We start from the raw sequence: 27,969 nt of genomic DNA on the forward strand, positions 1-27,969 counted from the left end.
AACCCCATACTTAGAGTTGGTGGGAAATTCCTGTGGGTCCTTAAAATTCACTATTAGCTGGCTCATTAATTTTTTGCTTCCTCCAGACTGCCCCCCTTGCCCTGCCACTGTTCATCTCCTTCAGGAGCAGAGCAGTCCCGGGTCTAGCTTCAATACCAACTTTACAGAGTGCAGCTGCGTCTCTCATCCTTGTGAGTTCCCCGTGGGGCTCTCCTATTCTGGTCACGTCCGACCTCGCTTTCCTTGCACGTAATGCCCTGCTCTTCTCATTAACAAGCCTCACAGCGCTTCACAAAGACTGTCAGCCCTTCCTGGCCTCTCGATGGGGAATCGGGAGGATGGGAAGGTTTGGCAAAGCAAAGTGACTTTCCAAAGGTTGTGCCACAGCCCTGTGGCAGGCCAGCCCCGTGAGCAGGCTGCTCAGCATCCCCTCCTTTCGGAGAACATTAGCATCACAAAAGTAAGGGCGGGATCATAGGGAAGGAGTATTTCTTCACCCCAGCTCCAAGTGGATTTCCCACATGTGCTCTGGGATTACACTCATTCCCACCAGCACTCATGCAGGCACCACCATACAAGTTCGACTGGTTTGGTGAGGGGGGTGTGTGCCACAGGATAAGGCACAGATGAGTTGTCGTCGTGTCTCTGGTATTTGTCTCATAGTCTTCCTGACCTCTGGTGATGAAGGAATGACGTTTTGGGCAGTGTTTCATTTTGCTAGGAGTGGCCTTTTGCTATTATTTCATTGTAGCCCCAGCAGGAAGAGGGCTGGCGCATGAGATATGCTGCAGCCCTGCTGCATCCTCCTGATGGTAGCGCAAGGTCTTCTGTTGGTGAGCTGTTCTTGCTGCCCTCTCTCTGAGCACAGCTTTCTGCTCTCCACACATCCTTCTGTTGAAGCAACCGGGTGCAGCAATCCTTTGTTATCAGCCTCTGCACCCTTGGTCTGCTCTTGCTGCTTGTGCGTTCTTACACATATTTTAATTCTTACTTTGTTTGTATCAACCTCAATATTCCTCTTAAAAGTCTCTGGTAAGTTGATGGTGAGCCTTGAGCCAGCTGCAGCTTTTCTCAAGAGCCTGAAGGTGAACAAAGCCATCAGACTCTCACCTTCCCCTTACAGGAGGAGGGGCGGGGGGGTGGTGGAAAGAAAGGACCAAAAACCCCAGCAGAGCCTGGAGGTATGAACTGATGAAGATCGGTGTTAGATGAAGTCTCCGGTGTTTTTAATAGGTTTGCTTTGGTCCCGCCCTCTGTTCCACTCATTGGCTGCCCTGGATGCTGCCCACTCTTTTGTATAAGGCGAGCGATGCAGCTGTCAGCCTCACAGGCTCATGATCTCTGCTCACTGAATAAGTAGAAATGGGCAGGAGGTCGCCTGTTGCCCTCTTGGTGGCCCTGTGGGCCAGCCAGCTGGGCATGTGGGCAGCGGGGCGCTCCAAGGTGAACCCCAGGATCATCACGGCTCCGCAAGGTAAGTCCCGGGCTGCGGTGGGCTGCAACCTTGAGATGCAGCAGTGTCTGCAGCTGACAGCTGCTCCCTGCACTGTGCATTTTCTACCTGTGTCTTGCTTTTTGAGAAGAGTTGGTCTTTTTGTTTTATTCCTTTTGTCTCTTTGGGGAGACTTTTGGCCCTCATTAAGATGAGCTAAAATGCCTGTAATCTCAGGAAGGGGCTTCTGGCTTGCTCGATTGCTTTTAATTGAATTTTTAGATTGCTGTTCTTTCCAACTCCTTTCCTTTTTATATTCTAAAAATACTTTCCTACAGGCTGGCTATATTAAAGGCTGTCGAAAAGCCCTGAAACAGACACAGTAACCATTTCCCGTAACTTGCAGAGAGAAATGGAGAAGTGTATTTGCATAATACAGTTAATTTTCTTATTCATCTGATGTACTTACCCTGTTAGTTGCAAATGAGTTCTGTGAGTAAATATTTGCAGAAGATCTCTGTTCTCTGAGAAAATATATACATCTGAAATGTCACACAAGGACTTATAATCAGATCTGATTTTAGCAGAAACTGAACAAAGAAATGTTTTCAAGGAGCAAGCTTAGAGTACAGCCCGAGCTTCATGTGTTGAAAAGAGCAGACTAACGTTTACTGGTTTTATCATGTGTCTTCCAAGCTTTTTGATTAATACCCTCCAGGGAGGCTTTAACAAAAGACCCCGTCTTGTCCCCGGCAGTTCTGGTGTTTGGCTAAGCCGGCGGTTTGAGCCGAGCTGCAGATCTCACGCTGCTCTGCAGTACAACAGCTCCTCTGTGTTTCCTATTCGCCGACAACTTCAGAGGACACAAATTTCCCGTGGTTTATTCTGCGCCATCTGTTATTCTTCTGCCATTATTTATTATGCCCTTCTCCTTCAGGCCCATTGCTGCCTGTGGAGGAAGGGCCCGGAGCAGAGGGAAGGGCAGTGGGTGCGTGGCTCGGAGGTGGCCTCCGTCATCGCACAAAGGGGAGAAACACCGGTAGGGAGGGCAGCAAAAGGTTGCTTCTGGTATTGCGTCATTTGTTTTATCTGCTGGCACATTAAGTGGCTCAGAAAAGGGGGTGCAAGCAGGGAAAAAGGCACAGAGCCTGAGACTGAACAGAGGATGGGGGTTATGCATTTCTCTGTAGACGTTTCCCCTGCCCTGCTTAGGGAAGGTAGGGGGGAAAGTTAAATTGCTGGAGGCTGGTGTGGCTGGAAATGCCTGTCCTGGAGTAAAGCTGTGCTGCGGGGGAAGAGGGGGCTCGAGTGCTTGATTTCTACCTGTGTCCGTGGGCTGTGCTTGGCATGCATGTGCGGTGTGGTCATTTGACCTTTCCCTGCATCTGTGTCAGAGGGTGGCTTTCCCGGCATCGAACACAACAAGGATCTGTTACTGAGAAACACCGAAGCCAATTAGTGTTAGGACACTTCCCTGCAAGGGGATCAGCTTCTGCTTATATCTGTTTCTCTCTCTTTTTTTTTTTTTTTTTTTTTAAGAGAGAGAGAGTGAGTGAGCGCTTAGCTGGGACACAGGCCAAGAGGGAAATCAGTTAGGGAGATCTCAGAGGTAGCTGTGTGGCACACTCGTTACGTGTCAGTCCTGTGTCCTATTTAACAGATTGCATTTTGCTCAGCGTAACCTCTACCCTTTAGGAAGTGGGTCTGTGGGTGGGGAGGAGGGTGCAGAGGAGGTTCTGGAGGAGGGTGAAGACATGGGACAGGGGCAAAGGGGATGCCAGGGACAACAGGGAGCCCTTGTTAACTTCCCCAATGATCCAGACACAGTGAAAGGCAAGCGCAGCATCTTTAGTAAAACCTGCAGGTCAGCACACTGCTGCTGTTTGCATCCGCATGGAGAGGCTCGTCCCTCGCAGTGGGGGTCACAGTACTGCAGGGCTCGGTTTGCGGCTTGAGCCCTGGTCCTGGAGGCTGGGAGCTGGATGGAGAAGAGCAGCAGTCTGGGACATTTGCATGGGTGTTCATGCTGGGGCTGGGCCTGATGTGCTGCGTTTGCAGTGGTGCAACGCTGGCCTCAGCCCTGGGCTCTGCAGGAGCCGGCAGCTTTTCACATAATTAAATTTCTTACACGCCATAGCCCATCGTTACTAGCACCAGGTACGGCAGCCTCAGTAAAGACACCTCAAGACGTTACAGCCCTGTGGGTGAAGGGAAAGATTCCTGGTGCTGGCCAAAACCCAGCCTTCTCCCGGAGGGAAGAGTACATGTGTGGGATCCCTCCTTGGGCTGCGGTGCTGGGGAAGAGGAGGAAATTGGTGCTGGGCAAAGTGCAGCTGCCCTTCCATCTCTCAGCCTTGCTCCCCTCGCCAGCACCCCCCCAGGCTCAGGGAGGGAGCCCTGGCCTCGCTGCAGGCAGCCTGAACTACTCTGCTCTTTTGCCCCATGGTCCCTCATTGTCCGTTTTCATAGCAAGAAATAGGTGAGGGGACATTGCGACATGGGAAGAATATGTAGCTGGGCTTAGGTGGCACAATCCCGAGCTCACATCTGAAGACAAAGAAACAGAGTCAGCCTGTCTCGGTGCTTGGAGCTCTGGGATTTAAGTAACTTTACAGTCCTGGGGCCTCAGACCTGTGGTGTGGGGCCAGGGCGGTGGGTGGCTGGAGCACCGTGTTCTGCAGATCTGCCTTTCCATGAATGCAGTGCGTATAAAGCCAGCCCCAAGGCCTCGGCCGCTGTGCTGCCTTTATTTCGCCTCCCTGAGGGCGCAGCGCAGTGCAGGAGGGGGTGAGGAAGGGACAGGTTTCCCCAAAGACCAGCCCAGTTTCAACATGTGCTGGGGAGCGTTTGCCACCAAAGGCAGGGTGAGTGATCCCTGATGCTCTCCCGGCAGCTGGCACAGGTGGCCAGCTCTGGGGTCCGGCTGGGTAAAGCAGCTCTTTCAAAGCACGTCTGACTCTGCAGGATTTCTTCCTCTTACTGGAAAGACACTGAGACCAAAGGGCTGAGGTCAGCTCCAGACCACTGCTCATATCTGAAGTGCTGAAGATCCTTTTTAGTGGCCAGGGCTTTGCCCTGTCTCTCCTTTGCAGCTGACACAGCATGCGGGTGGGTCAGGGTCTCTTCTGGCTATTACCCTCTCCAGTGTCCTAACGAAGGAAGATGGTAAACGGCAAGTTCCCTGTCTGTTGAAATATGCAGAGTGGGAGTGAGTTCAGCCTTAGCAGCCTGGGCTGGCGCAGAAGCAAGTGCTTCAACTTTGCACATTGTGTTCTTGCTTATCTTCCCTTTTATTTCCAGCCTCCCCCTGCCTCCATGTATTTTTCTAACTAAATGCTGACCGGCTGGGCTTTGCTTTGAGAAAGGTGCGTTCACATCCCACACTGAGCTTTTGCTTGTCAGCACAGATAGCATGTTTACTCTTCTGACCCATCTGCAGAGATGGAGGCTGCTATGTCCTGGGGCTGGGCAGCGCTGTCCGGGTGACGGAGCAGAGGCAGATAAGCCCCTCTGTGTGGAGTGGGAGGGTGGCATCCTAGGCTGGCTGTCTCATGACCGGAAAGTCACCGAGCATTGGGAGAGCAGAGAAGTGCAGTGAGGACAGCAAGGAGCCTGAGGGCTGTGTCAGGCTGCTGTAGCCTGGGGCCTTTGGTGCAGCATAGGAATAATTTTTAGCTACCGCCATGCTTAAGATTGTCTTGTCCCTGTTTGCTTGCATGTGTGTAGATCTAAGATAAACTCAGCCCTTCTCTGGCTGCCTGCTGCATTTATACCTTGCAATAGCATGGGGTCTAACAGTTTAATTATTACCCTGTTTCTCATTAACAGGTGACGCTGGAAACTGGAAGGGACAGGTTCTGAGCTGGTGCATAGCTCACAGGAGATAAGCAGGTCCTGCAGGGGAAAAGAAAGATTATACACTTGACCCTTGGCTGCCTTGAATGGGGTAAACTGGCTCTAGCCTGCCCTGGGTGACGGGGAGGCGTTGAGATGGCCGTTCCTGGAAATTGCCTGCCCTGCCCATAGCAGCTCCTGGGCTTTGCCAAGCTCGGCTGCCTCTCCTTTCCCTGGGAAAACTGTGCCAGGAAGCATCTCTGAGTGCTGTAGGAGCTCTTCTAGGAGCTCTTTGTGCCCGCCAGTGCAGTGGTGCTGCATTCAGCTAGCAAAGCAAGAGAGCTGATCAGAGATGAGGTTGAACTCGTACTGATGGGGAGTGGTGGCAAAATGAGAGTGGTGTTAGCACTAGCTTTTACTCTGTCGTGACAGTGGCACTGTTTTCTCAGGAGCCATGGTCCCATGGGTGTGAAGCATCTCTGTAGGACAGTTTCACATGAAGGTCTCAGCGCATCAGTATTTCCAGGAGAAAGCGTCTCTCTTTCCCAGCAATGCTATTTTCTGCAGACGGCTCATTTTTACAGGGTGGGTGATGCTGGTATCATGAAACGTTGGTTGAAAATATTTTTTGCTCTGTGCAGATTGAAAAGGAAAAACAAACCAAACAAACCAAGCGAGTGAATCACAACCACCTCCTGTTGCAAGAGCGTGACACAAAAACAACAGGCATGGGCAAACTAACAAAAGTTGTGGCTGCTGCACTGAAATGCTCAGGGCTGGGAAAGAGAGGCAGATGCAAATTGCTGACCTGCTGCTCAGCTCTGTGCCAGCCCTCGGGCTGATTCTTGGTCAGAATCGCAGAAAATTGCCCTTGGAAGGTATTCTGTAGTTATGTAGCCAGGCTCAGTGCCTTGGAGCAGGACAAACTAAATCTAAGCCTGAGTACTTGAGTACAAACTAGATCTAAGCACTGAGTACATGATGCTTTTTAGAGAAGCTTGTATCCAGAAAAAAGGCTGGAAGGTAAGTTAGAAGGAGGAAATTGCTTGTTTTGCAGCCAGCTCTCTCCTATTGAGCTACATCCTATGGTGTGTGGCTATTTCTGGTTGCTCCAAGAATAGGACTTGTTCCTCCTGTTGGGCACTCTTTTCAATCCCAGCTCCACCCGGTGTAGTAGGCTCTGTCTGTGTCTGGTGTGACAGAGGAACATGGTAAGAGTGCCCCAGGAGCTGGATGTGGAAGCATCTCCTACCACCTCTACTAATTTCAGAGCAGCTTAAGTCTGAAGCAACAGGCTTCATATAATAGACCTCGTATCAGCCTTACTGACAGCTCTGGTTCTCTAGTGCTATAACTACTCAGTCCCCAGTTTGAACCCTGGTGTCAGCATCCTCCTGCAGCAATGACTCCACATCTAATTACCCGCTGGGGTTAAATTATTCTCCTTTATTGGGTGTGTGTTCTGGGAGGGAGAGGGCACTACAAGTTTAAGGAGCTGTAGGAGCTTCCGTGGGGAATGCATGGACCGTTCCAGCCAGACACCTGCCCTTGGGCTGCTTGCAACAACCATGGCCATGGATTTGCTTGTATCTTGGATAATACAAGTTTTGGCAAGTCTCATTTGAGTGTCTGGTTTGAAACGACTGACTGTAACGCAGTGGTTTGGCTTTCCAAGTGTGAGTAATGTGGCACTGCAGCCAAAGACGGACGTGAGAAGAATAGATACTGTGTGTTCCTGCTGGTGGGGTGCAAGCGGGCAGAAAGGGGATGCTAGGAAGGGCTGCGTGGCCTGCCCCAGCACAAACCCAGAAGGCTGCAGGGCTGAGACCTGGCTGACACTCGTTGCATGGGTGGGAAGCCTACAGCAGCAGGTAGAAGGGCTGCAAAGAGCCTGAGGAGGCCCTTCCCAACCTGGTGAGGAACTCCCTTTGCTGTGTGCATAATCTCATCAGTTTTCTATAGGAAACTGAAACTTCATCCTCACTCCAGAGCCACAGATCTTTCTTCCCACCTTTAAACCTCTGCAGAGGGTGGAGGCTTCACGGGGAATTGCACAGGTCCCCTTACCCTGTGTCCACCTTCTGGCTAGCCTTCCCTGGGCTGGGAGAAGATGGCATGTGCCCGAGAAGGGTTTCTTGGCTGCCCTGCCCTAACCAGCAGCAGGGAGGCGGGAGATGGCTGCCAATTAAGCTAAAAGGTAAAGCGGCTGTTTTGCTGGTGGATGCTCATGGAGGTGCTTGGGGCAATCTTTATCCTGCAAGGCTTTTTATGATAAATCACTCTCTGGAAACTGACCTTCCTAGCAGGAGGGGCAGCTGTGCTCTCCAGATAGCAGCTCTCCTGCTAAACCCATCCTTTTATTGTTCTGCCATTGTTCCAGTGACCGTATAATAAAATAGCATAATCACAGGCCGAAGTTGCCCAGCTTCCAGCAGGAACACGGCAAAGCTCAGGACTGTCATTACAGGGAGCAGCTTTTGGAAAGTAACAAAACCTGGCTCTAAATTTAGCACCCGCAATCCGTAGGGTGCAGCAGGCAGCTCTGCTTCGGGGCTGGTTGGGAAAAACGTACCTGCTAGATGACAGGCTATATCCGTGAAATCAAAGGCTCCGGACTCATCTTGCAGTGGCACAGGCTTCAGTGCTGCATAATTTTGGGGGGGTGAGCAGGCGGCTGGGGGGCAGGGGATATCGGTGGTGTGTTAGCATGCATAGAAAATACTGCGATGCCTGTCACGTAGTCATTTTGTGTTTAGAAAGGAGAAACCTATCTTTCCTGGAGCACAAAGCGCTCTGGTTCAAGCCTTCGGAGGGTAAGCGGAGTCCTGCAACGCTGCCCCTGTTCACGGAGCCCTGCCTGATGGCAGAGACTTTGAATTCAAGGCTTGTTCCTTCCTGGCTGCAGGTTAGGGGCCTCTTTTGTTGCTCGATGAGTGGGTGTTTGAGCCCACTGCTGGCTCTGGCTCCGGCGAAGGGGATATAGGCTGCATAGCTCTCAGAAGAGCTTTTGAGCAGGCATGCCCATGCCCAGCAGCTGGGTTACCAAACTGAGAGGGTTTTTTTTTTTTCCCCCTCTTTCTTCCTGCCCTAGCTCACCCCTGCATTGAATACTGCTGCCTGCTGCCAAGACGCTCCGGAGCTCACCAGAAATAGCGTGGAAATTGTTAATGTGCCAGAATATTTGCCTTCTGTAGTGTAACTCTAAAATAAAGCATATTCATCTAGTTAGAGCATACTCGGTGAGCTTGAGCCTGCCTTTCTGCCACGCTAGCGCAGCCCTCCTGGGCATTTGGACTGCACACAGGCTGAGAGCTTTGGTAGGATATATCCCCGAAAATGCAGGCTGAATTGTTTCCTCTGCTCCAGAGCATTTTGCTGTTGATGGCAGGGGTGTCTTGAGGGCAGCAGAAAGCAGCTGCACAAGCACCCTGTGATTGCAGGGTCTTCAGAGGCCGTTGGGGAAGAAGCCAGAGAGAAGGCGAGCAGTGTTGTATGGTGGCAGCTGGGAATGTAGCTTGGCCAAGGGTGGAAAAGTCCCACTGCAGAGAGGATGTAGATGTTACTGAGATATCCATAGCCTCGCTCTTTCCTTTGTAAGGGGTGCTTGGAGGGAGTCAGAAGCAGTTTGGAAGGGGTGTGAGGGAAAGATAGCGTGAGGTTTCTTGGCAGATGATTAAATACTGCTTGTCTCCAAACCGTCTTGGGGAAGAGACAGGAGGAGAAATACTAAACAGATTAAACTGGCTTGCTGCAAACTTAAAAGAAGAAAGAGGGGTGAAATGTGTAAGGCAAGCAGGTCTGGGTTTGAGTAACATGGGTTTCCTGGCTGCTTGTCCCCACTCTCTACTTTCACACCTCTCTTTCTTCTGGGTTTCCCCACAAGCACATGGGCCCCTTAGCTACAGGGCTGCACGTCCCCCTGATCCTCTCCAGCCTCCTGCGGGCTGCCTGTGCTGCCCAGTGCTGGGCTTACTGGTTCTCTGCATGAGGGATGATGGCTACAGATGGAAAACAGAAAGGACAGCAGTACACAGCCCTCGCCCTCACTCTCAGCTGTGCTGCTTTCGGGAGCCAAACTGCAATGTTTCCTACAGGATGGAGGTCAGGGGAGAATTATGATCAGGGCTTTTACCTGCCCCGGGTGATGAGAAAGCACTTTGCCTTTACTTAGAAACCATTTTTACTTACTCTGTCCTTTCTGGGCACACTCATGCTCTTGGGATGCGTTTGTGGGAGTGCCTGGTTAAAGCAAAGGCAGCTGCACTGACCTCAGTGTTGCTGCCCTACCTGGCCGGTGCCCCCTGCCCCGGCGGGGGAGGCTGTGTCAGATATGAAGTACGCAGGTGACTCATGGCCACAACAAGGCTTGTTTGATCTGAATTGCCAGACCCTGCCCTCTGGCTCTCCTGGTGGGCATCAGCTGGGGGTCTCCCCATGCCAGGGAGCTGTGTGGTCCCAAGGAGAGTGCAGAGGGCTTTAAGGAGCAGGAAACATGCATGTCTGTGTCTGGTCACGCTTCAGTAAGAGACATTTTTAGCACTCTTTCTGGCTGCCTGGTTTTTGCTGCTGCTCCCCAGTGCCTTTTGGCTCCTGGCAGACTAATACCACAGAGGAGTTTTGGAGTGTCCCTGCAAGCATCCTGAAAAGAAGGCAGGGGCGAGGGGAGACAGGGAGGGGAAGGCAGGCAACACAGATCCCTTCTGAGATGTGCCAGCTACCAGGCTGATGGGCTCATGGCCATGCTCCCAGTCAGCTATGTTGTGCCAAGCTGAATAGGTAGGGAACAGGGAGGGACAAGGATGATACCTGGCCCTGGGAGGACTGTGGAGGGAGCTTTTTGGGGTACAGGATAGAAATCTGTAGGGGATCAGGTTCTGCTCTTTTTATTTTGCTTTCTTGAGAAATGACTGATGTTGGAGCACGGGCTGACCCGAAACGGTGCGGGGGAGCTCTGTACACCGAGCGGTGTTTGGGCTGGCCCTTCAGCCTTCCCGTGCCTTCCTGCCCCAGCACTGACAGCTGGCTGTAAGGACCCCGGCTCCCAGGGGTGCAGCTAAATCCCTTGGTGTAGAGTGCTGGTGGCATAAGCTGGGAAGAGGAGGGAACAACAGGCCAAGTTTTGCCGTGAACAATGGGAAGGAAGTGGTTTCCCACATTGTATTGCCTTTTTGCTCCTTTCTCAGAAACCCCTCCTACGAAGCATACAATTTTCCACAAGGCGTGTTGGCTGGTGTGTGTTAGAGACCTTGCAACTCAAAGCCCCTCAATTACTCTGTGGCAGGTCAGGGCAACCCCCCCCCCCAGAGTGTCCCTCCTGGGTTGTCTCATCTAGAGACAAATTGTTCCTATAAAACCCCCTGTCACTGCAGGATCTGCCGGCTCCCAAAGGCCTGTCAGACTGTTGGAGGCATCCATCCCCTGGGAAGGAGTTGGCTGGCGGGTGAGCGTGGCTCTGGGGAGCACCTCCCAGGCCTGACTGTGGTTTCCTTGTGTCACATTGCTCCCTTTGGGCAAAGTCACAAGGGAAGAAAAAACCTAGCTGCTTGGTGAGCACAGCAGCTCCCCCGGAGGCATGCTTCCTCCTTCTGAAATGTCTCAACTTGGGAATTTATAGATCATCTAAAAAAAAAAAAAAAAAGAAAAACCAAACACGCAGCTTGGCTTCTCACCAGCATCTGTGGTGGAGCTGCGGAGACAGACGGCGTGTGGCTCTTGGATGGGGAGCAGTGTGGTTCAGTCCAGTCCTTCTCCCAGGGATGGAGGGGACCCATGGTGGCTCCGTGTGGTGTTCACATCCCTCTGGGGTGGGTGCCGTGACTTCCCGTGCTCCCCTTAGAGGAGACCGTCTGCTGATGGGGCTTCCAGGCAGGTGTCTGGCCAAGGAGGTAGGAAATCGGGGTATAGTCCTCCTGGTCTTGCCTGGGCAAATAGTGAAACTGGAACTGCCGTAATGAGTGATGTCAGAGCTGGGACCAGAACCAGGAGTCCTGATCCCTGTGTGTGACTAAGGTAGCGGACCTGAGTCACATTCCCAGCCCTTAAAGAAAAGCAGTTGATCCGCCTGTGCTGGGCTGCTTATCACACATCCTGAGTGCGCTGGGGAAGCGGAAGGGTGATTGATATCACCGAGTCAAGGCAGCTCTTGTGTCCCCAAAGCGGGGTGATGTGCAGGAGCCTGGAGCACGCAGTCAGCCCTGACTCATGGCATTGCTGGGAGGTGAGAGCTCTGGCACAGGTGTAGGAGACGAGACCCCGGGGAGTCCTCGGCGTTGCCAGTCCTTGAGTCAGCGTTGAGCAGACAGATTTCCTTTTTCTGTCAGAGCCAATCCTAGTCAGATTGCAGCAGACACGTTGCTATCAAGGTCGTAATCTGCTCAGTCTATTCAAAGAGGAATAAAGAAGTAAAACCTGGGAAATGAGAAATTGGTTGTAGAAGTAGGGAACTTAGAAAGGATCCAACCAGTGCTATGACTCAGGCAAGAGAGCGCTCGCTGTCAGACCTGCAGGCAGCAGAGCAGGTGGCAGTGTCACCAGCATCATGCTGGGGAGGGTAGGATGCATGATGGTGACGGCTGACAGCGTTCTAATGTGTTATAGCGAGAAGAGTTCCCAGGGCTGCCGGGTGGATTGCCTGGGCGTCAGGGAGTGCGGCGGCGCTGGAGATTTGGCTGCGTTTGCCACAGCAGTGAGCTTTGGTGCTGCACCTGTTTAAATCCCATTTTGCCATTTGATGGGTGGCCCAGCCCTGTGTCCGCATCATATGACAGCAGCACGAGAGTGGGAGAACACAGGCAGCCTAGCTAAAGGAACTTCCCCTGCTCAGGGCAGCACAGACCCTGTGGTATGGAGCAGGTAATGCCAGGGAGCGGGTAAACCCCATACTCTGCCTGATTTTCACTCTTCATACTCCAAGGGGGGATCCCACTTAACAAGGGTTTTATGAACAGCAAGTAAAAGATCTGCCCCTTGTCTGCATCAGTGTTGCTTCCAAGAAGCAATGGGTTCTTAATCTTGTCCTCCTTTCCTTTTTTACTTTACCCAGGCTTTATCTCAGTTCCTCATTTTAAAATGCTGGCACCAGGGTGGATTTGAACCACGACTTCCATTTCAGGGAGATGTAGTCCTCCCCCAGCATCAGTGAATCGTAGACCCACAAAGACTGGCCCGCTACTGGTGCTGGGAGCTGTGCAAGCCAATGACTAAGCTGAGTGTCTGGGGTGCTGGAGCCAGCTGCCAGACCGGGAGTGTGGAAGGGAGAATGGCCGTAGCTGAGTCAGCCGGAATGAGAGCTGGGTTGTTGAGTTTGTCTGCAATGAGGCTGTACACCCACGCTGCTTCTCTAGTTGGACATCTGTTCTGGAGGTGGGGGGCATGCTCCCTCCTGCACAAAGCTCTGGGATGCTCTGGGAGCCTGACCCTGCCATGGTGCTGGGGAGGGCCAGGCCCTGCGCAGGCTCTATGTGCCTTTGTGAAAGGGCTTCTGGACCCAGAGGGGGCCACAGCCCTTTGGTGTGTTATTAAAGCTGGATTTTCCCAAGCTGTGGCTAGGGAGGCAGGCCCATCGCTCCCTGTCAGGTGGGGGAAGCAGGATTGCTCCATTTGTTATCTGCATTGCTCTCTGTGTTTAGGACAGGCCTCCCTACCCTCATCTCATCCAGAGCACCTCCCTCTTCGTTTCCATCCTCCTCCGTTACCTCACCCTGCAGGCATCCTTCTGAGATGCACTGGGCTCCCTCCTTCTCCCTCATTTAATATTCTTCTTCTTCAGTCTGGTGTGGTACTCTCCATCCTCCCTGTAAAGCACAAAGCTGCTCTTTCTCCCTTTCATTCCTCCGGACTGGGGTTAGCATTTCAATTGACAATTGTGCCATTGATTTGTGCGCTGATGGTGGCGTTTGCAGTAAATGCCAGGCAGAGGGACTCAGCGGGGTTAGCAAGGCTCTGGAAATGAGCCCTGTGTCTTCTGAAGCTCCAGACTCTATTTTGGAGGGAGGGTGATGGCAGGGTCATGCCTTTCCCCCTTCCAGGGCGGGCAAGCCTTTATTCGCAGTGTCAAAAGCAGCCTTGGACTTGCTAGGGGAGGCATGTGCCCTTCTCGGGGGGCATAATGTGGGCCATTAGATGCTCTCGGCCTCATCGTCCCTGGCTCTTGAAGCCATTTATACCCCAGGTCCCCAGTCTGTGGGTGCAGGGTTGCTCCCCCTGATCCTGCCAGATGAGAAGCAGAGGCAAAGGCGGTCAAACCACTTCCTTAAGCCCAGCTGTCTGAGGCAGAGCAGGGGCTGAGGGCCAGCTTTGCAGTTCAGCCAGGGGGCTGATGCAGAGGCAGAAGGACCCCAGCACCTGCTTGTGAAAGCACCTTTTAAAAGCTCCCTTCCAGATTAAGTTATATCAGTGCTGGAGCCGCAAACACGCTTCTGGGCCCTGGCTAGCAGAGCTGTTTACCCTCAGCTTAGTGATTCAGTGCCGTCCCTGGGGAGCGGTAGGATAAATAATATGTTGGTGCCGACCAAATTATTGTTTTGGGCTTGTTTGTTTGTGGCTGTTTGGAGAGAAGTGTGTCCTTGTAGGTTGGCACGGCTCTCGGAGCTGAGCTTAAGGAAGAGGCAATGCTGTGAAAAAGCCTCAAATCAAACCCAAAGTTAATAGGAGGTGGGGGGGGGGGCCTGAAGTGTGCGAAAGGGTGAGGTGGAGGAAGAGGAGCAGGGAGTGGCTGCAGGTGTACATTTTCCTGTATTAGCAGCAACTTTAGGGGCTGGGCTGGAGGTTTGAAAACAAGAGCAAAGTTTGCTGAAGTCTCGCCAGACCGGCTTGTGGCATGTTGGTGATGGGTTGTACTGACGGTGGTAGCTGGATGGGGGAGAGGGGCTTTAGGGGCTGCCGTGTGCGTGGGCTGTTGCCTGCCTGCTCTGTAGGTCAAGAGGGGGATTTTAAGGACTGCTGGAAAGAAGGGGAGTGGTGAAGAGGGGATTAGTCCTCTCCTCCCTAGCAAGCACAGACTTGGTCTGTGGCTGATGAGATTCCCGGGGCTAGCTGGCATGCTCCGCTGGCTGCCTGCTTGTTGGGGCCATTTAGGCAAGTGAGTTGCACAGTCACTCTGAAAAGATTTGATGCCAGCTTCTCCAGCAGGCAAAGCACATGCTCAGGAGTTTCTCTGTGTCCTTGGGCAGAGGAGAGACAGTAGGGCTTGGGAGGAGACAGGGAGCAGGCAGGGACCATCATTCTGCCGAGCTTTCCTAGCTGCAGGGTCCCAACTGCTGAATCCCCCCTGCTGCCATGCAGCCCCACAGCCTCTGTTCTGTGGTCCGGGGGGGGGGGCAGCCCAGAGGTGTTGCGTTAGTGAGAAACTGTGGGCTGGAGGGCAGAGATAGTTCTGGCCCATGGCACACCTCCACCCTCTCTCTTTGCGGCTGAGGTACCCTTGCGAAAGAGCCACCCCTGGGTTTGGCAGGATTTCCCATCACAAAGTGGTGGCTGGCATCAAGCTGGTGATGGGAAGGCCTTGCTGGCTGGGTGCCATTTAACCCCACAGGGATTAGAGACCCGGAGGAGGTGTGACCAGCATAGTGGAGGAAAAAAGCTGCAAATCAAGGGGGCATTCAGTAGCCCCAGTGACCTCTAAGTCTTTTTTATTTTTGGCTTGGCAGAGCCTTAGCAGGACCCCTGCGCAGCATGCTCCGGGCAGAGGGGGAGTGCTGGACTGTGCAAAGATTGTCCTTTGCCTGTCCTGCCAAGTGCCCCTATAAATAGAGGGGGACACGTGCCACTGATTAATTGCCTGTCTATGCAGGCAGCCAGCTCCCGAGGCAGACGCAGCCTTTGTCTGCTGGGAGCAGCAACACTTGCCAGGAGAGAGGCCCCCTCTTCTTTGGAAAAGGGAAAAGAGGGAGAGATGAAAACAGAGTGCCCTGTCACACTAAGCAGAGGTCAGTCCTGACTGGAGACTTTTCCCTCTTGGAGGAGCAATCCTCCTGGTGTCACTGCTGCAGACTGTGGTAGGGGACAGGTTAGCCTACAGCAGCACATGTGCCACGGGCATTGCACCCTGCTGTGGAGCTGGGCCCTGGCACAGCTGCTCAAAGCTGCCCAGATGTGGCTGCACCATCCTGGAGAGGGATGAAGGACCAGCAGACCCCTTCAAGCAACAGCAAAAGCCTCAGGGGAGGATAATCATAACTGTGCTGCAGTGCAGGGCCAGCCTCCCACACCTGAGCTGGCAATGCAGCGGGAAAGGGAGGATGGTTTTAGGAAAGAGGAGATGGAAAAGTTGGCAGGTGAAAGAGGAAGGAAAGAGGGGAGGACAGGCAGTTCTTCCTCCCAGCTGGGCCTGGAAAGCTTCCCATCTGCAACAGCTGGTTGTGACATGGGACCTAGGTCTTGCAGGTCACTTCTTGTTCACATCTGGGGTGTGGAGCCCATGAGTTGTGGCTTTATGTGCACCATTCCCTTGTCATGTGTGGGCTCCAAACCCTGTCCGTCCCCTCCTGGCCCTTGCAGGGAGCATGCTGACGGTGCGGCTGGAGGCTGGCGAGGAGAGGTGTGGTGCTGGGCTGTGGCGGGTGACCTACCCCATGGGCACAGGGCGGTTGACCCCCAGCTGCAGAGCAGCACAGCAGCTCCTCTCCCGTTCAGCCAGATAAGAACTCACAGCTCCAGTTAAGCATGTGCAGGGGCCCAAAGCAGGGCAGAAAAAGCTGCAGGGCAGAAAAACCTGCAGGCCTGTCAAATGCAAGAGGGTGCAGGAGCCAAATCTCCGAGGCACTTGCCCAGTGTGGCTGTCAGGGGATGGCCAGAGTGAGGAGGGAGCCCTTCATGTCAAAGCTGGGAGGCACTTGGCCATTAGAGCAGGTGGGAAGGCAGCGCTCACCTGGCTGCTGCACAGCCAGTTCTAGGTCACCTTGAACTTCTGCTCTCCTGCCTCAGCTCCTGCATCAAAGTTTCCCTTCCTCCTCATCTTCCTCCATCACCAGCCCTGCAGAAGCCAGGCTGGGCTGCTCCATTGTGCAGCTCTTCCTTCCCCTGGGGCCAAGGGGACAATAGCGCATCTCTGAGCCCAGGAGCTGCCTTTCCCGGCCTCTTTGGCACGGGGCCAGCCATCCCAGAGGGCTCCCAGCCCCGTGTCCTTGTTTTTCTCATCGGAGGACATAGAAAGGGAGTTGATCAGCCTGAGCTGGCTGCAGGTGTTCTCCACAGTCAGCTGCGGTTCCCCTGACGAGTATCTCCTCTTGTGCTGTTTCTAGGTGCGAAAGAGTATGCATTTCCCAGGAGTGAGAGGTACCCGGTCTTCTATCATAAAGAAAACAGCTCAGCCATTTACATTGGAGGAGAGGGAAGACTTTATTACTATGACTTTGCCACCTATGAGAACTACACGGTAAGGATGCTCTACATTTGGCTATGGAGCCCTATAAGAAAGTGTGCAGCATCTGTCTCACAGCCCAAACACTAGATACCTTGCTTAGTGTCTTTGCCAGCAGCGAAGTCAGATCTGGAAGGGTCTGATCTCTGCCCAGCCTGTCCCATCCATCTGGGAAGCTGCAATGTCAGTATGGTGAATAGCTGCAGCAAGGGGGAAGTCTGCTATGCTAGCCATGGGTGGATTTTTCCCAGGCTATGATCCTCCTGCGGCCTTTGTTGCCCCAGGGGGAGGATTTTTCCAATGAGGGACCCTTTCTTTAGTGTGAGAAGGGATGCTCAAACTCATGTCACTGGGGAGAAGCTACGTTCTCATCCCTTTCCATTGTTGGAGCCCTTCTCAAAAGCAGGAAGTTCTGGATCAGCTGGGCACTGTTACTACAGCAGGAAAACCCCCAGCTGGCTTTCTCATGACCTCTTCTTGTCCTGCTCAAGTCAGTTGTTGAAGCTTGGGCCCAGGTATTTCCCTTCTTGTTGTCCCAGGAACAGTGTGGTTCATGGATCCCAACCATTGGACTCCACCACCCACTGTCAAACGGCTGTTCCCCACAATGGCAGATCCTCTCCCAAAATCCTTTGGAGAGCAGCTCAGGCTGGCTGCCAGTCATGTCTGCTGCTTTGGCCCTGCATCCCACTTCTCCCCATCACCTTGAGGGACTGAGAGATCCAGCCCAGCCTCCCCAAGGGTTTTCAAATGCCAAGGTGGGGAAGAGGGCTGCATTGCAGTGTTTAATGACCTTCTCACCAACATGCTTGTTTTGCTTCTTGTGAAGAGAGTGACTAGCATGTAGTACATGGGGCTGAGCCCATGTTAGTTGGCTTTTAGAGGGCAGAAATTAAATCATATCTCTTTCTCTTTTATCCTAGGAAGAATTCCCTGTGAAAAATGAAGGACAGTGCATGATGCCTGGGAGTTTGGTAGGTCCTACCTGTGGTGGAACAGCATGTGGAACAGCTGGATGGGTGAGGGTTGGAGGACTGCTAGGGAAGGAGCTGTGCATGCTCCACACGTGCTTTCTCTGGGTGAAGACCTCAAGTGCCTGTGGAGCAAGAGATCAGATGAGGTGATAGTAGCTTCCTCCTCTGGTTTTAAGACCCATGAGAAAGCTAGGAAGCCATATAGCAGTGTGCTTGGTAGTGCAGGGGGCTTGGAGCTGTGGGTCTGTGATCTGCCATTAGCAGCCACTCACGCTTCTTTTCTTTCTCTTGCAGGGGGACAATAAAAATTACCTCACTTTAGTGGAGAAGTATGGAGACGGGATGTTAGTGTGTGGGACCGGTGCCTGTGCTCCTACCTGCTGGAACTTGGTATGCTGTGGCCACCTGTGATGGGACCAGAGGCATTTGCTATTTTGTTTCATGTTACCTCCACCTATAAAATGGTGCCCTGATCCCCCCTCCTTCTCAGAGTGCTCCGAAAAGCCCAAATGCCAGCACCCTTGAGGAGCTTATCGTGACAGCATGGGACAGCCCATGTGAGCAGAGGTCTGTGCTTGCCACCTCTGTGCTCACTTGTTGTAGCTCCCCTCTCCTCACCTCTTGTCTGCAGCAGGGGCTCTGCCTGGCCCATTCAGCGATGGGCTGTGCCCTTCTCTTACTTGGGCTGCGCTAGCCAAGGAGAGCTGCTCTCCTCCTTTCGCAGGGGTGGATGTGGGCACCTGGCTCCCCTGCCTTCCCTGAACTGATCACACCTGGGGGCCATTTCTGTCCTTACCCAGACGCAGAGAAAGGAGAGCACTCCGTGGGATGGGAGAGGTATTGCTCCTTTCACCCCTGACTCGAATACCCTCGTCGTCGTTGATGGTAAGTCTGACTACTCACGTATTTTCAGTCGTAGTGCTGTGTAGGAAGGCTGGGCTCTCTGTGGCAAAAAGGGGCATCTTGAGGCTGTTCTAAGGGCTTTGTCCCTCTTCTCTAGTTGGCCTTGGTGCTTCTTGCTTTTACCTCATTGAAATGCACGTCCTCCTGGGACAGAGCGTGGCACAAGGTTGTTTATTCCTGCCCAGGGCATGAGGATTGAGTCTCTGCGCGAGAGGGTAGAGTGCAATGGTAATGGTGGGGAAGGAGGGTCCTGCAGTGACTCCACTGCTCTGGAACTGACAGAGGGACAGATGAGGATCCTTCCCAGAGGCAGGGAATCTGTCCCAGCCACTCTTTAACAAAAAGGACTGGGGGAGTCCAGCCAGGCTTGCTCAGTACTAGCAGTGAGGACTGGGTTTCTCAAACTCTATCCACTGCCTCTGTGAGTCCATGTGCCCAGAGTTCTAGGTTCTTTGTTTTCTTCGCACACACCCTTCTGCCCCCTCCAGAAATACTAGGCTGCAAATGAGTTTTCCTATTCCCACAGGTCACGACATCTACTCCACCATCAAGAAGAGCCAGCAGAATGGCAAGATACCCCGTTTCCGTCGAGTGAGAGGGGGTGGAGAGCTCTACACAAGTGACACAGTGATGCAGAGTAAGTACGGGGAACATCCTGAAGGCACGGGACCCGCTGCTTTGCCCCACCAGGCAGATAAGTTGAACTTTTGGTCAGCCCACACCTGTGGGCGGTAAGTACACAGTACAGCTTGGAGGGGTACATCCTTTCTGCTCAGCTGGGGCGTAGCTCCAGAGCTTCTTGTTTGGGTTCAGTCACCCCTAGAGCAGCAGAGAGGGCTGATCTGGTCCCCATCCGCAATGCCAGTGACCCAGCGGCTCTCTTGCTGCCAGCTGGGGAAATTTCACCTCTTTGCTTGTGGAACAAGACAATTGAGTTCCTCTTGCTCAGGGTGAGGAGATGGGGAAATGAAGACAAATGAGTGGCAAGTCCCTTGTCAGATGCTGGAAGGAAATGCAGTTGTGTAAAGGTGCCCATCAGCTGCCGTGCAGTGATGGAAACGGGAAGAACAACTTCCACTCCGGGCAGTGACTCTTTCCAAATCCCCAGCCAGGGTGAGACCTTGAAGCAGGAACATGTTGGGCTGTGCATGGGACAGGGTGGGGAATAGAAAGAAAGGACCCTCCTCAGTTTCCGTGAGCTTATTACATTGCCTTCCCGCAAGCCTCTCCAGTGACACGGGGAAATGGGAGATTATTGAACCACTGGCCAAAGAAAAAAAGCAAATCAAAATGACACCAGGGCAAAACAGAACTTGTGCATGCAGGGCAATGGAGGGGGCAACCAAGCCACCAGCAAACAAAACTAATGGAGCCGCGAGGCTCATCCCCTGCTTACGCAGAACTCCCTGCCATGGGGAAGCCAGCTAACGATGTTCAGAGGGACCCTGGTACTGCTGGGGATGCCCTTTATGGCAGCGCTGTATTAATAGGAAGAGCATCACTGGGTTTTCCACAGCAAACAAACAACAGTGCAGCTTGCTGCCACTGAGGGAGCCTTCCTCTGTGATAACAGCTCTGCTGCGCAAGCAGGGAGAACAGGTTTCCTTTGCTGCTAAGTAGCCGAGACTTCACCGGGCTCTGGGGACTTGCGTGGATTTGGGCGGAAGGGAGAGAAAGGGGAATCCACGGGGAAGGTGGCATGTGAAGAGCGGTTGTTAGTGAGATGCACCGCTCAGGTGTAGAAGATGTGCTTGGACCTGTCCTTCACCTGCAGCACAGACTGTGTGCGTGTTTCTGCATCTTGCGCGAGTGTGAGTGGTTAGCTGCAGAGCATGCTGGTTTGGTTCCCACTAGTGACTTTTCAGCTCTAATGCATGTGTTCAGGCCAAGGTTTTCTGATGGCTCACTTCTCTTTTCAGACCCTCAGTTTGTCAAAGCCACCACGTTAAGGCATGAAGAGCCTCACCAGGACAAGATTTACTACTTCTTTCGTGAAGATAACCCGGATAAGAGTCCTGAGGCCCCTCGAAACATCTCCCGAGTGGCCCAGCTGTGTAAGGTACCACGGGAGCAGTGTGGTGGGTGGCCAAGAGTATTACAAGGCTGGCAAATGGACATGCCTGGTGCTGTCGGCACATGATTTGGCCCCTCTCCTCTGCCACAGAGTTTGTGTGGGGTACAGCCATGTCCCTTGGCCTTCCCGTCATCTGGCTCCCATCTTGCCTGCAGGGGAGAGAAAGTCCTGTTCTGTCTTTCTGGGATGTTAGGGAGGCACACAACAGTTGCAGTGACCAGTATCAAATATACCTCTGGAGCATCCCCCAGTTATCCATCCAAGATGCTGGACTGGGGGGCACTTTGTGTTCTTCTCTGCCAAACCCTGACTCCTTTCTTTCCCTCTCCCCAGGAAGATAAAGGGGGAACCAGTTCACTCTCTGCTTCCAAGTGGACCACCTTCCTGAAGGCCAGCTTGATTTGTGTTGACCCAGTCACAAAGGGCAACTTCAACTGGTTGCAAGATGTCTTCTTTGTCCCTGCAAGTAACTGGCGGCACTCCAAAGTCTATGGGCTCTTCACAAACACCTGGTGAGGGTCTTTGCCAGACCAGCGGCATGTCCTGTCCCATGGGCCAAATCCTTTCTTTCAGCCCTTTAGTGTCTCTGGCAGTCACATGGGCGGAAACCAGTGGATGTCGTCAGTGAAGGCACGATGCACGCGGCCGTGCCCCAGCTGTAGGGCTAATGGCCACTATCTCCCTGACCCCCTCTTTGTCTTATTGCCCACAGGGGAAGCTCCGCTGTTTGCGTCTATTCCTTTGGGGACATTGACAATGTGTTCCGGACATCTAAACTCAAAGGCTATAATGGTCCCAACCCAGAGATCAAGCCTGGGCAGGTGAGTGAGTGATAAAAGATGCCGACATGAAGTGGAGAGGCCTCCCGAGGCCAGGAGAGCTGGTCCCTGCTCTGCCACTGCAGTTAGTTGGCAGAGTAGCTGGGACGGTTGTGGGGACAGTCCCACCACTGAGCAGCCAGGTGGGAGCTGGGGCAGCGAAGAAGGTCGTAGGTGCTGCGGGAAGGATCTGAGCTTTGTTGCCGGAAAAAAAAAGGAGGCTGGATAAGGTCCAATGCCTTCATAGAAAGAGGGGGGGGATGGGCTCTTATGCACCTTGGTGAACAGGTCTGTGTGTGAAGCTGGAAGGCAATGACGTGCCTTGTGTTTGCTAACCCTGTGGGTTTTGCCAAGCCAACCTGCAGCCCAGCCTTGTGGTTACGGGTGCACCACTGACCTGGCAGCAAACAGCAGGGTGGGGAGAGGCTCCCCTAAGCCTCTGCAGGGGTGACAGGGCGTGAGTCTCCTAAACTGCAGCTTCTGCTGGGGCAGATCGCTGGTAGGACCTGGCATGAGCATGAGTGCAGCAGCTGCAGGGCTTGCATTTGGCCCCAGGGCAGGTTTGTGCCCATGCCAGGGCATCCTGTGGGCTGAGGTATCTGCGCTGTGCCCTGCCTTGCTCTCCTGCCCTCGAGCCTCATCCTGAGGGACCCGTCTGACTGACGGTGGCTTTTGTCCCCACTTGCCGTAGTGCGTTGCCTCTGGACAGCACACCCCCAGTGAGACCTTCAAGATAGCCGACAGCCACCCAGAGGTGGAGGACCGGGTGGAGCCCCTCTCACCTACCAAGAGCCCCTTATTCCACAACAAGCACCGCTATCAGAAGATCGGGGTGCACGAGGTCTCTGTGGGTGATGGACGCCGCTACAACGTGCTTTATCTGGCAACAGGTACTAGGAACCATTCCCTTTGAAGTTCCCTGGAGTTTGCTTTCCCCTCAAGGGCAGGGAACCCAAGGGAAGCAGACAAGACCCCCAGTGCAGAGCAAAGCAAGGGGCTGTGTTGCCAACTTGGCATATGTTTGTCAAGCAGAAAAGAGCTGCCAAGTCCCAGTACAGCTAAATACATCCAATTTGGCTGCGTAGGCAAAGACTGAAAGCAGAACCCCAGCACGTGGCATTTACCCTAGCTGGGCTGCTTCAGACTGTGGTAGGTCTGAGGCAAAGAGTTTTTAGGGCGAGAGAGGTAGCGTAGCACAGCTCTCCCCAGGTGCAGCTTTACACTGTCAAGCAGAAATCCTTTGCAAAGGGACCCACTCTGTCATCTCCTGTCCCCGATTGCTCTGGTGCAGCTGTGCAGGTTTCCTGTGAGGCCAGCACCTCTGGCTGGAGACACGGCCAGCTGATCACAGCTGCTGGTGGTCCTGGGGGCTGCCCCCTGGAGGTGCTGCCGAGCTGGACCAAGGCAATTAAGCTGCAGGTGAATGGGATGGAGAGCAAAAGGTTGGTAAACTCAGGCATCTGCCTGGGTTCCCCTGCAATGCAGCTGCTCACTGCCCAGAAGGTGCAAAGGTCCCTGACGCAGTGCTTCCCTCTCTTAGAAGCCGGCCTGCCTCCCCTCCCCAGGGCTTGCTCCCTACAGCTATGCTCCTGGTCTTTTCTGCACTGTGCTGGGATTTCTTCACTGGCACTTGTGGAGGGACTTTCTGGGGGGTTTGTTTTCCTAATCTGTGATTAGAAACATGCAGACGGCTCTCAGTAGGTGGCCTACGTTGGATTAGGGCCCGCGCATGCTCAGATTGTTCTTATCTTGCTGAAAGCCGTAGCTTAAATGCAGCTAACGCCTTGCAGAGTCCTGCCAGGGAGCTTGCTCCAAGATGCAGAGCTGCGCAGGGCAGCTGCCCACCCTCACTGGGGCAGGCACAGAGGCAAGGGCCAGCATCTGGGAGGTCCTAATCCCTGCCTGACCTGGGGTCACGTCTTTCACCTACCCCTGGTTGATGGTGGAGAAGGGAGCGCCTGTTTGGGAAGGGGGAACCATGCAAGTACTAAAAGAGGGTTTTATTTTTCCTGAGGGGATTCCTGAGTGCTGTTCCCTCAGGATCTGCCTTTCTGCCCCTCCGCCAAACTGACTCATTTTCTTAAATCACCGGTTTGGAGTTGTCTAACTGGAGAGGGGAGTCAGTTTAATTAGAAAAACAGAAAGGCAAACCCCCAAGTTTCAGCCTCAGGCGAGCAGTGAGATGAGGCTCACAGAAGAAGAGGCCAGTGATCAAAGCAGAGCGGAGCCCGAAAGCGGTTGGTTTTTCTTGCTGAGGCTGTTACAGAGCAGCTGATGGAGGCAGGCACTGCTGGGTCCCGAAGGGCGGTGGGAAATGGGTTCCTCATGGCTCTTGGCTGGGAGGATGACAAGGCTCCGCTGTGGGAAGCGCCACTGTCTGGGGGATGATTTCCTAGCAGAGCAAGCAGGCTCCTTCCAAGAAAGGCCCTGTCTTCTCTGGGTGGCTGGTTTCAGGAATCCAGTCGAGCCTGACTCTGCGGAGTGGGTATTGTCTGCCACAGCGAGAGGGCTGGGGGCAGAGCTGGTTCTCTGCCTGGCTTCCCCACCCCTGCCTGCAGCCCCTCTGCCTTGCCTTTCTGCTCTCAGCATGCTTCATCAGGGCTCTCCCCTCTTTCTTTCTAGACAAGGGATCCATCCACAAGATCGTGGAGCTGCCGGATGGGGTGCAGAACATCATGGAGATCCAGGTCTTCCCAAAGAAGGACCCAATCCAGTCCATGATCCTGGACCACAAGAGAGTGAGTCTGCCTGCTCCATAGGAAGGAAAACAGTGGGTCAGGCTTTATTTAGCTTTAAAAGCAGGCAGCAGGGGAGGCAGGGACAGATGGTTTAATGACAACCCCTGGATCTGGAAGTAGCCTCTGGAGGGGTTGGGGGGGTGGAGGGACCTGCAGCACGCTTTGCTAAATCTGAACAGCTAGGCTGATGTCCCCAGTCCTGGGTAGCTGTGTGGTCAGTGGGCAGCAGAGCTTTTCAGACACCTTTTGGAGGTGAGGGCTGGCCAAATCCCAGCACAGTGGTCTCCCCCTGCAGTTTCCCTCTTGTCCAGCGTTGCTGGCAGATGAGCTGTCAGACAGCACTGGTGCTCCATCCCAGAGGTGACGACACTGCTGTCACTGATGGAACAAACTTATTTATACACTGGGCTGATGGGGGAAGGACGGCTGCTTCCCTTCCCATGATAGGGACTTCTGACTGCATTGCCTGGAGACCTACCAGCCTCGCTGGTGAAATCCACCCCAGTATCATGGTGAAGCTGCAGGAAAAGTGCTAGACAGCTAGACACTCATAAGGTGGCACTGGGACACGGTGCCAGGGTGATCAGCCCCTCTGCTTTCCTCCTGCAGGCGATGCTGTACGTTGGCTCAACAAATAAAGTCATGGAGATACCCATGGACATGTGCAGGGTGTATCGCAACAACTGTGACAGCTGCTTGCTGGCGAGGGACCCGTACTGCGGGTGGCTCAATGGGAGTTGTCAGTCGGTTTATCTAAGCCGGTACGTGGCGCTGACAGTCCACTGTTTCTCCATCACCTTCAGCTGCTTGCTTTCACGTGTGAAATACCCAGACCCTCAGTATTCCTCTTCCTGGCCAGGTGGTTTTGAGGCCATCTTCCCATCACAGGGAGAGATGGCCCCGTCATATCCAGGCAGTAACAGCACAGTCATCTGCGCTGTCCCCAGAAGCTGTGCCTCTGCAGGGACCCACCCCTCCCGCAGCACCCCTGCCCTGGAGAGGGGAGAGGCCAGTGGGTTTTGAGCACCCAGCCTCTCTTTTGCCGTTAGAGATGTGCATAGCTCTGCTGTTTAAAGCAGCTGATTGTGGTGGGTTGCTGGGTCTCAAACTTGTCATCCACTGAGCTCCTGGGTGAGGGTGCGGCACGTGTTTTTCCTCACCCAGGTAACAGTTTAAACTTTCTTCCTTATCTGATCCATCATATCTTGTACGAGCAGTTCCTTTCCTAGCCCTGAAGCGCTGCTTCCCTAACGTTAAATGCGTTGTTAATGTTTATTCCCATCTGCTAGGGAGGTGCACCAGACCCTGAACCTGGACCCATGGGGAGGGAAGTGCCAAAAGGGGGATGTTAAGGAAGGTATGTAAAGGTTTTGAGCTGTAGGCCATGTGTGCAGGGGCTGTTTGGGGCAGGGTGATGGATTCTCAGGTCTTTGTATGGGTTGTGCACGGTGTTGCAACTCATTGCTGGGGAGCTGGGAATGACCGTGCTGGAGCCAACACACCGAGCAAGTCTCAGCTTGGAGTTAATTGGTAATGCATTTCTGGGCTGGGTGAGAGGGCTTAAACTCTGTGTTTGCTGATGTCCTGGGAGAAGGATCCCATGGACTTCACCAGGCTTGGGTCAGGCTCTGCCATTATTGTTAAAAGGCTGTGTAACATGGCCCCAGCGACCCAGCTGTTCTTTCCGCCAGACTTCTGGAGGGAATCCGTGGTTCCTGGACATGCCTGTCTCATCCCCCCTTCTCCATCTCTTCCAGTAGATGACTATCAGAACATCACAGTCGTCCCTTTCTCCCGCTACTATCTCAACTGTCCCATTGAGTCCCACTATGCCACTTACAACTGGTACCACAACAACAGCCTCATCAAGACCTGCAACACCACCCACCCTCAGCAGGACTGCTTCCACTTCATCCAGAACGTGAGCCACATTCACTACGGCCACTACGTCTGCATCTCGGAGGAGGATGGCTTCAGGCAGGCTCTGGTGAAGGAGCGCCTGGTCAACCAACTCAGGTTCATGTCCCAGAAGGGCCAGGCCACCATGACGTTTGGCTCTTGGCTGCAGCTGCTCCTGATGGTGGTGTTGGTGGAGCTCTTCCACTGAACACAACAGGACTGTGTTCCCACCGTCCTGGCTGCTGCTACTCTTCCTGCACTTGCTGTCCGCTCCTGAGGCGAGATTGCCATTCTTTTAGTTGCTCCTTGGACGTTAATCTCTGACTGTCTCAGAAGGGGTCCTGGGCAGCAACCCCTCCATCTTTGGCCTTGGTGGAAGGGTTGTGGCAAGGAAGATATGACTGCAGGGCCAGATGGAGCAGGGTTTGGGGACAGGGAGGGAAGGGGTACCCTAACAAGTGGGGGACATTCACTGTAGCCAGCAGCTTGAAGGGAGTGGTGTCAGCCTCTCCCCGAGCCCGTGCTGGTCGCTTTGTACTGGTTATCGTCCTGAGCCTACCCTGGGTGTGGACATTCAGGGGACTTCTGCCGATGTGCATGCACTGATCCTCAGGGCACAATGACTCCTCTCTTTGGGAACATGCATGTGATGAAGAGGAGGAGCCAGCCCTTGGCCTTTTTAACTTGTTGATCTGTGGTTCGCTCCAAGCGGGGACTAATGCCTCCAAGTTTTTAGTGGCTAATGTCTGTTTGGGCTGGCAAGCAGCTGGAACGTTCCCAGTGTCGCATGTGAATCCCCTTCTGACCTGGAGAATTGTGCTCTGGAAGGGTTCTAGGGTTTGGTTTATTTTTGTTTTTTGCAGCTGGCTTTGACATGGGAGGGGGATCGGGAACTAGCACTGGAAACCTGCAAGGCGAGGGCAGGCGCAAAGTTAGCATTTTGCACGGAAAAGCCTCGGAAGATGACTAGATTTGGGGTGTGGGGAAGGTCAGACCGAAGGGGACGGGAAGGGAACGTAGAAGCAAGAGCCTGAACGAAAACCAGGAGGCCCTGGGAAGAAGTTTTAAACGCACAAATCCTCTGCAGGCAGCTAAGGGCATTTATCTGTGGGCAGCAGGCAGCCCTGCTCCCAGCACCTCTCCTCCAGGAGAGGGACCGGGCTTCCTCAGGGAAAGGGGCGGCAGGCTGCTGATCTCAGGGGGGCTGTGGCTGTCCCCACCGCCCGGAGCAGATGTGCCTCTCTCCCTCGCAGTGAGGGGACAGGCGAGCACCAGGGTTTGCTTTGAGGTCTCCGAGCAAGACTAAACTGTGAAAAATGGGATGCTCTCCCCACCCCTGTGGGCGAGGGGCAATCCCACACCTTGTCTGAACCTTTCCTAGCCCTCTCGACGGCTGAAATGCCCCAGCCTTGGGCCGTCTAATGGAGTGGGCATCGTATCTCATGCTTCCAGTAAGCTGTCACAGCAGCACAACTCCTGCTTCGTGTCTGCTCAGAGATGCTCAGGGGTGTCCGAGGGGTCTTTTTGGCAAGGGGGAGAGATGCCACGTGCCTCTTGTGACCACGGACTATGGACAACGGGCCAGAGCTTCCTACTGCACTACATTTCCAAGATACCCTCCCCAAATCTAGGATAGAGCTTCTTACATCCCTTCTCAAAGCACTTTAACTTTGTGAACTAACAAATACCTATTTATTATCAGCTGGTAATTACTGTACTTGTATAATTTTATAATATTATAGAAAGTGAGTTCAAATTAGAGAAGAGAAAAAACAACAGCTACCAAAAAAATCCTTTCAGAGCTGTGACCAAAGTGAGAATGTGATTGTTGAAATAAAGAATGGAAAAGAGCAGGCAAGTGCTGTGTTCCTCACCAGGAGCCAAGGGACGCTGCTGAGATGGTGCCTGGGGTCTCCCCTGTCCCTCTTCCTCCACAAC

At 53.5% G+C, this 27,969-nt stretch overlaps 1 protein-coding gene across 2 annotated transcripts; it reads left to right on the forward strand.

Moving 5' to 3' along the window:
- The first annotated feature begins 1,289 nt into the window (after nucleotides 1–1,289).
- Nucleotides 1,290–27,882, forward strand: SEMA7A (semaphorin 7A (John Milton Hagen blood group)). 2 transcript variants are annotated; one of them, XM_056346093.1, is made up of 14 exons: nucleotides 1,290–1,474; nucleotides 16,507–16,640; nucleotides 17,549–17,599; nucleotides 17,894–17,989; nucleotides 18,400–18,484; nucleotides 19,029–19,139; nucleotides 20,422–20,561; nucleotides 20,910–21,088; nucleotides 21,289–21,397; nucleotides 22,086–22,284; nucleotides 24,017–24,132; nucleotides 24,742–24,893; nucleotides 25,422–25,489; nucleotides 25,890–27,882. In XM_056346093.1, exons 1-14 carry the CDS (start codon nucleotides 1,363–1,365, stop codon nucleotides 26,237–26,239), a joined length of 1,902 nt encoding a protein of 633 aa, XP_056202068.1. In that variant the 5' UTR covers nucleotides 1,290–1,362; the 3' UTR covers nucleotides 26,240–27,882. The 2 variants fall into 2 exon arrangements, with proteins under 2 accessions (XP_056202068.1, XP_056202069.1); XM_056346094.1 differs by having other exon boundaries at nucleotides 25,893–27,882.
- Nucleotides 27,883–27,969: the final 87 nt, after the last annotated feature.

The sequence above is a fragment of the Falco biarmicus genome, chromosome 7, assembly GCF_023638135.1.
Source record: "Falco biarmicus isolate bFalBia1 chromosome 7, bFalBia1.pri, whole genome shotgun sequence".
In the NCBI taxonomy this organism is placed as follows: domain Eukaryota; kingdom Metazoa; phylum Chordata; class Aves; order Falconiformes; family Falconidae; genus Falco; species Falco biarmicus.

Excerpts from the sequence above, each read along its gene's own strand:
- SEMA7A (XM_056346093.1), top strand. The coding sequence starts at position 1,363 with ATGGGCAGGAGGTCGCCTGTTGCCCTCTTGGTGGCCCTGTGGGCCAGC. Across the intron at positions 17,600-17,893 it reads GCATGATGCCTGGGAGTTTG|GGGGACAATAAAAATTACCT; the intron begins GTAGGTCCTACC and ends TTTCTCTTGCAG. Across the intron at positions 21,089-21,288 it reads GGGCTCTTCACAAACACCTG|GGGAAGCTCCGCTGTTTGCG; the intron begins GTGAGGGTCTTT and ends TATTGCCCACAG.